This window comes from Danio rerio, chromosome 7 (assembly GCF_049306965.1).
Source record: "Danio rerio strain Tuebingen ecotype United States chromosome 7, GRCz12tu, whole genome shotgun sequence".
In the NCBI taxonomy this organism is placed as follows: domain Eukaryota; kingdom Metazoa; phylum Chordata; class Actinopteri; order Cypriniformes; family Danionidae; genus Danio; species Danio rerio.
The window spans coordinates 20,708,683-20,721,008 of record NC_133182.1 but is presented as its reverse complement, the minus strand read 5'-3'; the positions used below and the strand labels follow the sequence as shown (position 1 = coordinate 20,721,008).

General features: G+C 37.2%; 1 protein-coding gene across 4 annotated transcripts in view; it reads left to right on the top strand.

Moving 5' to 3' along the window:
* Window positions 1-12,326, top strand: part of chd3 (chromodomain helicase DNA binding protein 3) — a 100,197-nt gene that overhangs the window by 31,392 nt on the left and 56,479 nt on the right. For 2 of the 4 annotated variants that reach the window (XM_073908348.1, XM_009303118.5), the window contains exons 17-25: window positions 355-476; window positions 662-835; window positions 932-1,073; window positions 1,304-1,435; window positions 1,989-2,106; window positions 4,310-4,434; window positions 7,976-8,207; window positions 8,311-8,477; window positions 10,597-10,774. In XM_073908348.1, the coding sequence (XP_073764449.1) occupies window positions 355-476; window positions 662-835; window positions 932-1,073; window positions 1,304-1,435; window positions 1,989-2,106; window positions 4,310-4,434; window positions 7,976-8,207; window positions 8,311-8,477; window positions 10,597-10,774 (1,390 nt within the window). Of the gene's footprint in view, window positions 1-354; window positions 477-661; window positions 836-931; window positions 1,074-1,303; window positions 1,436-1,988; window positions 2,107-4,309; window positions 4,435-7,975; window positions 8,208-8,307; window positions 8,478-10,596; window positions 10,775-12,326 lie in introns of all 4 variants that reach the window. The other 2 variants (XM_005172235.6, XM_009303117.5) reach the window with 1 other exon arrangement.

Genomic DNA, 12,326 nt, shown 5'->3' with positions numbered 1-12,326 from the left:
CCCAACACAAATTGATTTTAACCTAATCTTTTTTACAAATTTAAATGGATTAACCATCAAACAATTATGTTGTTTCCCAAAAAGAAAAACATAAAAATTGTGTTATTTCAATTTTAAATAAGTAGTTTAAACAAACAGCAAAAGACTATAGAGATTGCCTTACAAAAACAAATTGCTCAATAAATCTACTATTATACACCTTTTGCAAAAAGATGCATGATGTTTTATTATTGGCAAGTTATGCTAACCTTGCTATACATACAGTTTTTGTAAAGAACCATGTATAATTTTAGCTGACTGAAATAAAGATTTTGTGTGTTTCATTAACTGATGTCTGTTGTTGTGGTGTGTTAGTTCTTCAGGAGACTGAACGACTACAAGATAGACCATAAGCTGCTGCTAACAGGAACTCCACTCCAGAACAACCTGGAAGAGCTTTTCCACCTGCTTAACTTCCTGACACCCAACCGCTTCAAGTAGGACCCTACACAAAAGCGTGCTTATTTACTCAAAATGACCCAATTTGCACAGTAAAACGTATTATGTTATCTAAATCTATGATATGCCAATTTTAGTGTGACTGAAGTTATGTAGGCGTCACATCAACAGACATGTTGTAATAATTTCACTAATAAATCACTTTGTTTCTGCAATCCCTCAGCAATCTGGAGGGTTTTCTAGAGGAGTTTGCGGACATCTCTAAAGAGGACCAGATCAAGAAACTGCATGACCTGCTCGGCCCTCACATGCTGCGGAGACTCAAAGCTGATGTGTTTAAAAACATGCCAGCAAAAACGGAGCTGATCGTCCGAGTGGAGCTCAGCCCCATGCAGAAGTGAGACCCACAACCTCAATATCCTTAACAAAATGTGTTGACTTCAGACAAAAATAATAACAATACAAACATCATACATACTCTTTGTGTAAACAGAAAATACTACAAGTTCATTCTGACGCGTAACTTCGAGGCGCTGAATTCCAAGGGAGGAGGGAACCAGGTGTCTCTGCTCAACATTATGATGGACCTAAAAAAGTGCTGCAACCACCCCTACCTCTTCCCCGTCGCTGCTGCCGTAAGAGCACACATTAAATTCATGACACCTACTATAAATCATTTCACTTTGAGCTAGATTGGTGCTAAAGTAACTGATGTAGTGTGAAATACTGCCACCTGCTGTTGGAAAACCTGGCTCAAATGCTGTCCAAAGGTTTGTAAAGAAAATGAATAATAGCTGCATTTTGTTTTTTGTGTCCGTGTGTACATATGTATCCTAGGCTGTTATGCTGTGTTTGTGTGCTTTAGGAAGCTCCCAAGACACCGAGTGGAGCGTATGAAGGTGTTGGGCTTACCAAGGCCTCTGGGAAACTCATGCTGCTGCAGAAAATGCTCCGAAAACTGAAAGAACAAGGCCACCGGGTGTTAGTGTTCTCTCAGGTATGAGCACATGGGTAAATACACATTCACACAGCCTGCTCTGTACACGATACTGAAGATGCTTTATTTGCTATTAGGCTCTCAAACGGCAGTATGTTTGGTTCCCCCAGGTGGTGCACAATGTAAAGTATTGATTATTAGACTAAGCATTTGTTTATAAAGGGATAGTCCACCCAAAACTAAAACCTCTGCCATCATTTACACAAAGGAAGATATTTTGAAGAATGTTGAGTGGAAAAGAGTTGGAAAAAACAAAGTTTTTTTCCAACAGTGTTCAGGAAATATTGTGTTTAACAGAAGAATGAAATTCATAATGTGATAAGGGAATCTTAATTTTTAGATGAACAATCCCCATAACTTGTGTTTACCATGTTTTGTTTCTCATTAGCATTCTGTTTAAATAAACATATATTTCTGATCATTGCAGGCTAATGTGGAGCAAATGGCTTGCTAGGTGCTCCTCAGATAGACTTATTTGATTCGTTGAACGACTTGGTCTGAAAGTTTGATTTGTATCATGTAGTTATACTTTTACACTTTGTTTCCTCGTCAGATGACCAAGATGCTGGATTTGCTGGAGGACTTCCTGGATTCTGAGGGTTATAAATATGAGCGGATAGATGGAGGCATCACTGGAGCTCTCCGTCAGGAAGCCATCGACAGATTCAATGGTAAGATACTTTTATTGCAGGTTGCTGGTTCGAGTTCCAGCTGAGTGAGTTGCATTTCTGTGTGGAGTTTGCATGTTCTCCCTGTGTTCATGTGGGTTTCCTCCGGGTGCTCCAGTTTTCCCCGGTTTTCATTTTCGTTTTGGCTTAGTCCTTTTATTAATCAGGGGTTGCTACAGTAGTATGAACCGCCAACTCATCCAATTTTATGCAGCAGATGCCCTTCCAGCTGCAACCCATCACTGGGAAACATCCATACCCTTTCTACATTCACTGAGGAAAATTTAGCTTACCCAATTCACCTATACCACATGTCTTTGGACTTGTGGGGAAACTGGAGCACCCGGAAGAAACCCGGGAACATGCAAACTCCACACAGAAATGCCAACTGACCCAGCCAAGGCTCAAACTAGTGACCCTCTTGCTTTGAGGCGATTTTGCTACCCACTGCGCCACCCTGCTGCCAAAATTGCAAGTATATTTGAACAAAATATTCATTTACGGTTGAACTATCTCTTTAGGCCCACTATTGAAAAATAATGTGGCACAATAACCACCAGTAGGTGTCAGCAAGTCCCTGTCTAATAAGTGAATCTTTGAATTCATTCAATTGGTTCATTATGATTCATAGAACAAAAAGGACAATACAGATGTTTGTTCTGAAGTACGCAAATGCTTTATCAGGAGCTATTTTAATTGACAAAACTGTAGTATTGTGTGTAACATGTAATTAACTCAGTAATTCAAGATGTCCTACAGCATAAATGTTGTATTTGTATGGTTTCATATGTTTTTGTATATTTTTATAAGATATAATGTAAGTAATATAACAGTATAATTTGTACTTTAATATGGCTTTGTCTGTCTAACATGTAAATTCAAATGTCATCAAGCTGTGACCTATTTTTAACACCTTTTGTTTACTGTATATGCTGAAAAGATCTACGTAAAAATGAAAGCTTTTAATAAAACATTTAAGCATTTAACATTTATTAGCATAATAAACATTTATTCTCTTTTCCTCTGAGTCTGTGAGTGGCTTGACTGCATGAAATGTAGTAATACTGTGAACTCAAAAGCCCTGAATTCAGCACACAAAATATTGCATGAAATAAATTATGAAAGCATTTTGACTAAATCAGCTCCTAGCGCTTCTAGAAAGATGCAGTAACACCAAAATCTTGTCTGAATAATGTGATTTGTGTTCACTGGGCTGTAAAGTGTCAGAGTATGAGTAACAGTATGAGTTATGTGAATACAGTAATAAGGATGCTAGAAATTAAAACATACAGTCCTTAAGTTTGTCCTTTAAAAGTCACTCTCTCGATAGATGTTCATTTATACTTTATGGTATGCAAATGGTCTCATTTGAAGCAAGATGTTTAACGTCTGAGCCAGAGGATTGGTTTCAATAGCAATTCAAATGTCACTGCAAAGTCATCTTTTCTCCCCTCACTCTTCCTCTCCTCTCTTCCCAGTCCAAATGGTTGATGATGAATGTGTGTTTTGTGAGTTTTTTTCTTTTGTTTGTAAGACTCGATCCACTCCGCGAGCTGTTGAGTCAGTTGTTTTTCAGATGTTGAGAAAAGCTTGTGCCAAATGCTGAAAGCCTTATCTTAAAATGGCAGTTGATTTATTTTATTGTCGGGTAAGCAAAACCTGCAATTTACAAGGACAAAATAACCCGAGAACAGACACGGTTGGGTTTACAAAATCTGGATCCGTTGTTGAGTTTGATTGTTACAAAGAATGGAAAGACACATAAACATTTGGTTCTATAATTGTAGCTTTTGCATTATGTCTGGTGGGAGAATTTATTTGGATATTTTGCAGCGTCGAGGTCGATGATTGTGCTTTATTGACATTTTAATCATTTGTGTTATTTGTTATGATGACTTTTTGGGTGGCCGAGATGTGGAATCGAATCTTATATCGCACTGTGAGTAACTTCATATCACTGTGCGGAATTTTTAAAATCCAAAACGACAGCAAACTCACGTCTTTTAAGACCCAGTTCTTTCTCATTTTGACAAGTTTGGGATACATTCTGCATTCTTGCATGTCTATTCATCAGTCACATACAACTTCAACCTACTCATTGATAGCCACACAGACGTATTTACACAATGATATTTACAATCTATGCTAAACCATATTAACAACACAGTTAATCACTGTTAGATGAATTTCTCTGTCTGTCTTCCAGCTCCTGGTGCGGTTCAGTTTTGTTTTCTCCTCTCTACGCGAGCGGGTGGTCTGGGCATCAACTTGGCCACTGCGGACACAGTCATCATCTTTGACTCGGACTGGAATCCTCATAATGACATACAGGTAATGCTGGGTTTTCTGATGAAGAGTGCCAGAGGACAAAACACAGTATTTGAATAGCCATTATTTGTTTGTGCTGTTTATTTTGTCACGCATAAACTATTAAAGATGACCATTTACTCCCAATGATCACTATTGTGATCGTGCCTTTATTTCCTCTTGAAAGCTCTAAAAGTATTGTTGTTGTTGTCTTTAGCCAAGAAATTTAACCTTTAAATGAAAATAATAGTTTTGATTAATGGTCTGTTTCCACTGAGTGGTACGGTAAGGGTCGGTACGCTTTTATTCCTGTTTCAACTGTCAAAAGTTACCAAAAAGCGAACTGTACCATGCTACTTTTTAGGCCTGTTTACACTGAGTGGTACAGTATAGCTCGGTACGCTTTTATGACTGTTTCCACTGTCAAACGGTACCAAAAAGCAAACGGTACCATACCATTCTTTGTGTACCCTTTCCAAAGGGTACCTAGCACAACAAAAGGCTACCAAAAGGCAGAGATAGATGCATAGCCAAATGCTATTGGTTTAAAGAGAAACGTCACTAGCACCTGCACAAGCCAGAAGAATAAAAACAAATGAAGCGCCATTTGTAAATACACAGCCAAGACATTACACCGTAATAATATATACATATAATAGCGAGCCATGGTTGACCCGATACAAACCTTGTCGTCGTTTTGATGAACAGCGACAAAACTAAGAAGAAGAGCAGAGTCTGCCATGTGTCCTGTTGTTATTTAAGAGGCCGCTTAAAGCACGAGCGTCTCTCCAGAGAGCTCGTGATCGCTTGCTGCGCGTCTATATTTGAAATAATGAACTTCTTGAGCCGATGATAATAACGTGATTATTGAAGTGCTTCTGACATCTGATCAAAAAACAAACGAGAAGCCTGAAAAAAGGAGCAAATGATTCTTTTTAGCAATCTAAAAGTTTAACAAACTGCTTAATGTTTAATTATTATCCTGGCCTTTTGGACTATTATGAGCACAAAATGACGAAATTACTTATTTTTAACAAGATGTTAACGTTACATTGTGCTGGTTAAGAATAAAGATGCGAGGTTTGTACTGACTGCATGTGTGTTTCATATCGTTTTTGAACCCAAATAGGGCCTAAATGTAAGTTTTAGGGTTTTTATTATTTTTAATTGGAAACATTTTAAGGACTGTAAGTCTCTGTATGTGTGTTCATATTTGTTTTTTTTCTTTGGCTGTGGAGACATAAGCCCGATAAAGGTGACCTATATCATACCATACTGTACAACTCAGTGGAGACAAGGCATTCAATGTCACATGACCAGATCGGTTTACATACTTCCTGCTTGTACATCAAGATAACTAAGAGGTGGAAATTTGTTAAGTCACAATTGTAACTGGTAGTATTAATATGGTTAATAATTGAAATCAGGGCAAAGAAGTGGTGCTGTTGTCTCACAGCAAGAAGGTCGCTGGGTCGCTAGTTCGAGCCTCGGCTCATTTGGCGTTTTCTTTGTGGAGTTTGCATGCTCTCCCTGCGTTCGCATGGGTTTCCTCCGGGTGCTCCGGTTTTCCCCACAGTCCAAAGACATGCAGTACAGGTGAATCGGGTAGGCTAAATTGTCCGTAGTGTATAAGTGTGTGTGTGTGAATGTGTGTGTGGATGTTTCCCAGAGATGGGTTGTGGCATCCGCTACTTAAAAAACTTGCTGGATAAGTTGGCGGTTCATTCCACGGATTAATAAAGGGACTAAGCCAACAAGAAAATGAATGAATGAATGAATAATTAAAATCAGTTGAAAGTGGAAGTGACATGATGTGATTGAAATGTCTATTCTGCATTTAACTCATACAAGTTCACACACATACACCAATGAAATTCTGATTATGCTTTTCCTATACCTGTATATAAAATATACCTATATAGTAAGGCTGCATGATTTTGGAGGCAACGTTTTTCCAATCTTCTATTGTTAAATTTTTAGTGAGCCTGTGCGAATTGTAGCCTCAGTTTCTTGTTCTTAGCTGACAGTAGTGGCACTCGGTGTGGTCTTCTGTTGTTGTAGCCCATCCGCCTCAAGGTTGGACGTGTTGTGTGTTCAGAGATGCTCTTCTGCATGCCTCAATTGTAACGAGTGGTTATTTGAATTATTGTTGCCTTTTTATCAGCTCGGACCAGTCTGGTCATTCTCCTATGACCTCTGGCATCAACAAGGCATTTGCGCCCACAGAACTGCCACTTACAGGATATTTTCTCTTTTTCGAAACATTCTCTGTAAACCCTAGAGATGGTTTTGTGTGAAAATCCCAGTAGATCAGCTATTTCTGAAATACTCAGACCAGCCCGTCTGGCACCAACAACTATGCCACGTTTAAAGTCACCTAACTCACCTTTTTACCCAATTGAGTTGCTGCTATGTGATTGGCTGATTAGAAATTTGCATTAACAAACAGTTGGACAGGTGTACCTAATAAAGTGACCAGTTATAATTTGAATAAAATTTCGCCAGAGGATTTGATAGCTCTATTTGGAAAGATTTCATTCATTTAGATAAACTGAGAATATCAAGTCTTTTTCTATGCAGTGAATCTGCATAAATTATAATTAGTAACAAGCTAAATAAAAACATTGTTTTATATTTTCTGAAGAGTTCAACAGTATTCAACTCCAAAAAATAGAACAATCAAATGTAAAATAGCATGGTCATCTTTGTATTAAAAAAACATATAACATATATATATATATATATATATATATATATATATATATATATATATATATATATATATATATATACACACACACACACACACACACACACACACACACACACAGACACACACACACACACACCCACACCCACACACAAAATATATATTTTATAAAATCTTTATCTTTTCATCTTTAATAAATTATCTTAAATCTGCAATGTGACTATAGCACATTGCGATATCGATGCTCAAATGATATATTGTTTAGCCCTACTATAAAGGTATATAAAAACCTAATTTAACCAAAAGAATATCACAGTAGGCTTTTTGTGTTGAGGAGGTCTAAGGAACTAAATGTATATTTTCAAATTACAATACAAAAATTGGGATTAAATGGGTTAAGATAAAGCAGTATCAAGTGAATTTAGCAGTGAAAATCAGATTGTCTGACACCATGAGTATTGCAACAGACAAAAAAATGTGTAGTTATTTTGTTCATAACTACCAACAAAAAGAACACTGTTTTGTTTCTTTTGTTTTCTTTGTTGTGTTTGCCACCTAGTGGACACTTTGAAAACAGACTTATAAAACACAGTAGAGCAGGGGTGCTCATTCCTGTTCCTGGAGATCTACCTTCCTGCAGATTTCAGTTGCTACCCATATCAAACACACCTGCCTGTAATTATCAAGTGGTGTTCAGGTCCTAATTAATTGGTTTAGGTGTGTTTGATATGGGTAGTAACTGAAATCAAGAGGAAGGTAGATCTCCAGGAACAGGATTGAGCACCCCTGCAGTAGAGTATATGAAGGGAACTCTTGAAAGTTTACATGATTTTGAATTTGATCTCTTTCTCTCAGGCCTTCAGTCGAGCTCACCGCATCGGTCAGGCCAATAAGGTGATGATATACCGCTTTGTGACTCGAGCTTCAGTTGAGGAGCGAATCACGCAGGTGGCCAAAAGAAAGATGATGCTCACACACCTGGTGGTGCGGCCCGGATTGGGCTCAAAAGCAGGATCCATGTCCAAACAAGAGCTGGACGACATCCTCAAGTTTGGCACAGAGGAGCTTTTCAAAGATGAGATTGAGGGTGGGATTGATGATAAATTAATCAATGTTCAAGTTCAAGATTGAATGGACTGAGTTTGCTATACTGAAGGTTCACCAGTGTGTTTCTTTTTTGTTTTCAGCAGGGGACAATAAAGATGATGATATGAGTGTAATACACTACGATAATGCAGCCATCGAGCGTCTGCTGGACCGCAGTCAGGATGCCACCGACGACTCTGACATGCAGAACATGAACGAGTATCTGAGCTCCTTCAAGGTGGCCCAGTACACTGTCAAAGAGGATGACAAGGTGGGAGATGCTTTTAAGTATTAAAATGAGCTATAAAGCAGGCTTTGATTTAATATAACACTCCATGTTTTTTTTAAATAGGCTTATTTTACAACTCTCCTTGAGTTATAATTATATTTTTAGGGTATTTTCCAACTTAAATGGGCCTAGGAAATGACAGTGAAGATTATAGACAGGAAAGTATGGGGAGCATAGAGGGAGGGAAAGAATTGGAAAAGCACCTCGAGCCGGGAATCAAACTTAAAACAAAATTCAACCATTTTTTTAATCGATTCAGCCAATATTGCCTGCTGCAATCGTGATACACAGCAAAGTTCACTGATTATTACGCCAGAATGAGAGTGTAGTTCCTAGCTATATCGGCCTAGAAAATAGCATCGTTTCATTTTCCATCAGTCTTCTGTAACTACAGAATTGTCAAGCTTCATTCATTCATTGAACACAAACTTGTAAGCGTTTTAGTGACTTTTCCACATCCAAAACTATCTATTGTAGATAGACAGTTAATAACAACATTACCGTTTACAAACTACAGTGGCACCGCCAGTATTTTAGAGCCGTAGTATTGCAATACTACCACATTACGGGTAAACCGTGCAACCCTAATTCACACCTGTTCACACATGTTCACTGGGGTTGAGCCGAGTAAACGTGCAAACTCATTCATTTATTTTCTTGTCGGCTTAGTCCCTTTATTGATCTGGGGTCGCCACAGCAGAATGAACCGCCAACTTATCCAGTACATATTTCACACAGTGGATGCCATTCCATCTGCAACCCATCTATGGGAAACATCAATACACATTCATTCACACTCATACGAATAATTTAGCCTACCTAATTCACCTGTACCTCATATCTTTGGACTTGTGGGGGAAACCAGAGCACCTGGAGGAAACCCACGCGAACGCAGATAGAACATGCAAAGAAAACACCAACAGAAACGCCAACTGACCCAGCTGAGGCTCGAACCACAACCCTCTTGCTGTGAGGCGACAGCACTACCCACTGCACCACCGTGCTGCCTTACAACGTGCAAACTCTCCCCCTAATATGAGATGGCACTTAATGAAAAACAGAAATACCCTGGTACACAAGGTGGCGCTGTGAAACTTTTTTCTTTGTACAATTTTTTCCATGTGTATTACGCTTTTCCACTTGTTTTTAACCTCCTCTGCTAAAGCACAGTACACACAAACACCTGATCAAAGGTTTGCGGGAAACGGTTACAAGCATGAAAGATACGAAATGAAATGAACTCACTATCGAATCCTATTTGGCTAGACCGTTTTGTGCTTGAGTGCCACCAAGTCATGTTTTAGCATAACTTCAATAGCTCAGACCACATGAACAAAGGTTTTTTTAACATGGCGCATCAAATAAAAAAACAACCCTGAGGTACTTTTAAAGAAATTACGTTTTTACTCCTGCCGTTTATCCTTGGTGCCTCCGATGTTGGTGGTGCCAGCGAAAACCATCCCAGTGTGCATCTAAAATAAAAAATAAATATATTTTTTGACAAATGTCATCTTTTTCATCAGATTTTTCTTAAAGATAGATACAAAAATAGATAAGCATAAAATAAATATACACTACCATTTAAAAGATCGGGCGTTATGATTTGATTACTGGACTAACCAGTTTCAAATGCTGTTTTATTCGCTCTGAAACAAAACAGTCAAAGTGTATCACCATAATTATGTCCCAGAACTGTCTCACACAATTGCTTTCCCAAACATCATCCACTTCCGAATGCAAGATAACATGACTGTTTGTTATTGTGTTTGGCCTTTGTGCTCTGAGGCGCAAGTCATTTATTTTGTAGCAAAATAGGTGTCCTCAGTTGAAGCAGCTTAAATTTTTGTATTGATACTTTTGCCAGTTTCCCTGAGAAGTGGCGTGATTGTTCTGTGAAACAAATGGGATGGAAAGGACAGTTTTTTTCACCTATGCTGGATGCGATTTTCTAGCTTTCCACTTATGTTTAATTTGCAGCATTGAATGGAGACATCTGAAAAGCAGAAGTCTTGTGGTCCAATTTCCTCATTTAATTTTATTGATATCGGTGGAAAATAAATGGTAGATATTAAAGAGGCCTCATTTGTGTTTGTGTGTCTAGATAGAGGAAATTGAGAGAGAAATCATTAAGCAGGAAGAGAATGTGGATCCTGATTATTGGGAGAAACTCCTGAGGCATCACTACGAGCAGCAGCAGGAGGATCTGGCCCGCAATCTCGGCAAAGGAAAGAGAGTTCGCAAACAGGTCAACTACAATGATGCAGCTCAAGAGGACCAAGGTACAGACGAACATAAAATGGCCTCACTGTGTCACACCACACCTGATTTTACCACTCAGAGCTGTAACATTAAACATACTCCTAGACCTAAAAACACGGTTTTGGGTTGATAAAATCATGAGACACACCGCAGCGTGCACTCAGAAGTCACTTTTGCTACTTGTTCAAAGTACTTATTTAAAATGAGCTGACACAACACAATCCTTAGGGATTTTTTGGGACAACTTATTTGTTTTTAACCACACTGAACTGAGCTAAACTGAACTGAACTTAAACACTAAAAACTGAACTACCATGATTCAGTTACTATGACCATTTATGTGACGCTGGTTTGACACAATCTACATTGTAAAAGCACTGTACAAATAAAGCTGAATTGAATTGAATTAAATTATGTTCAATCCGCTTACATTTTTAAAAACAATTGGGTTAACTTTATCGTTTTGTGTTAGGACAAAATGTGGAACCCAACATTTTTTTACAGTGTACACTGAAAAAATTACATTTGCTGTTTATTGAAACTACTTATTTAAAATGAGCCGAAACAACACAATTCTTCAGTTTTTCGGGGGACAACATAATTGTTTTTTGTTCAATCAACTTAAATTTGAGAAAACTAATAAGTTAACTTAATTCCTTTCTGTTTCCCAACACAGATTGATTGTGTGGAACCCAGAATTGTTTGTTACAGTGTAACGTTGTGGGTAATGCATTACAAGTAACGCAAGTTACATAATAATATTACCTTTAGGGGAAAAACGAAATCTGCGGACGTTTTTTGCTATTTCTGCTGAGAATTTTGGTAAAAATCTGTGGATTTCTGTGGAATTATTTTGGGAGTATCATACCTAAAACCTTTATATGTGAAATAAAAAAATAATGTCTTTTAAACTTGTTTTAAATGTTAAAAATGCAAATCCAATTAGATTCACATTATTTGATAAAGCAAGTCTCTCATTTAATATATCTACTAAATGACAAAAAAAATGACTTTACAAACTGCATTGTACATAAATCAGATGAACATTTTTATAATAGTTAGTATTATTACTATAATTAATTTAAAAACTGAATAAATATAGATTTACAAACATTTACTTAAGTAAATAAACAGAATTAATGATGGGCTAAAAATCTGCGGAATTCTGTGTGCTCAAATGCCGTGTGGGTCTAGTAATGAGTAAAGTAACACATTACTTTTAAAATATAAGTGATAATATTTGAGTTGCTTTTCTGAAAATGTAATGCGAGTTAATTTTAAGTTTAAATAATTAGCTTTTAAAAATAAATTGTTGAATTCAAATTAAGGTAGTAAATCAATTAATCACACAGTCAATGAGAGAATGTGTGAAGTTCTCAGACAACACCCTAAAATATTATTGTTTAGGAATGGGGTGTATATTTTATTGTTTATTTATGTGTTTTTTTAAAGATAAATGTAGTTGTACATTATACAGTGCGTTGTTAATTGCAGTTAGCTCCTATATTACAGTAAAAAATAATACATTTTTAATAATAAAAATAATATAAAAAATAATTTATTCCTATATTA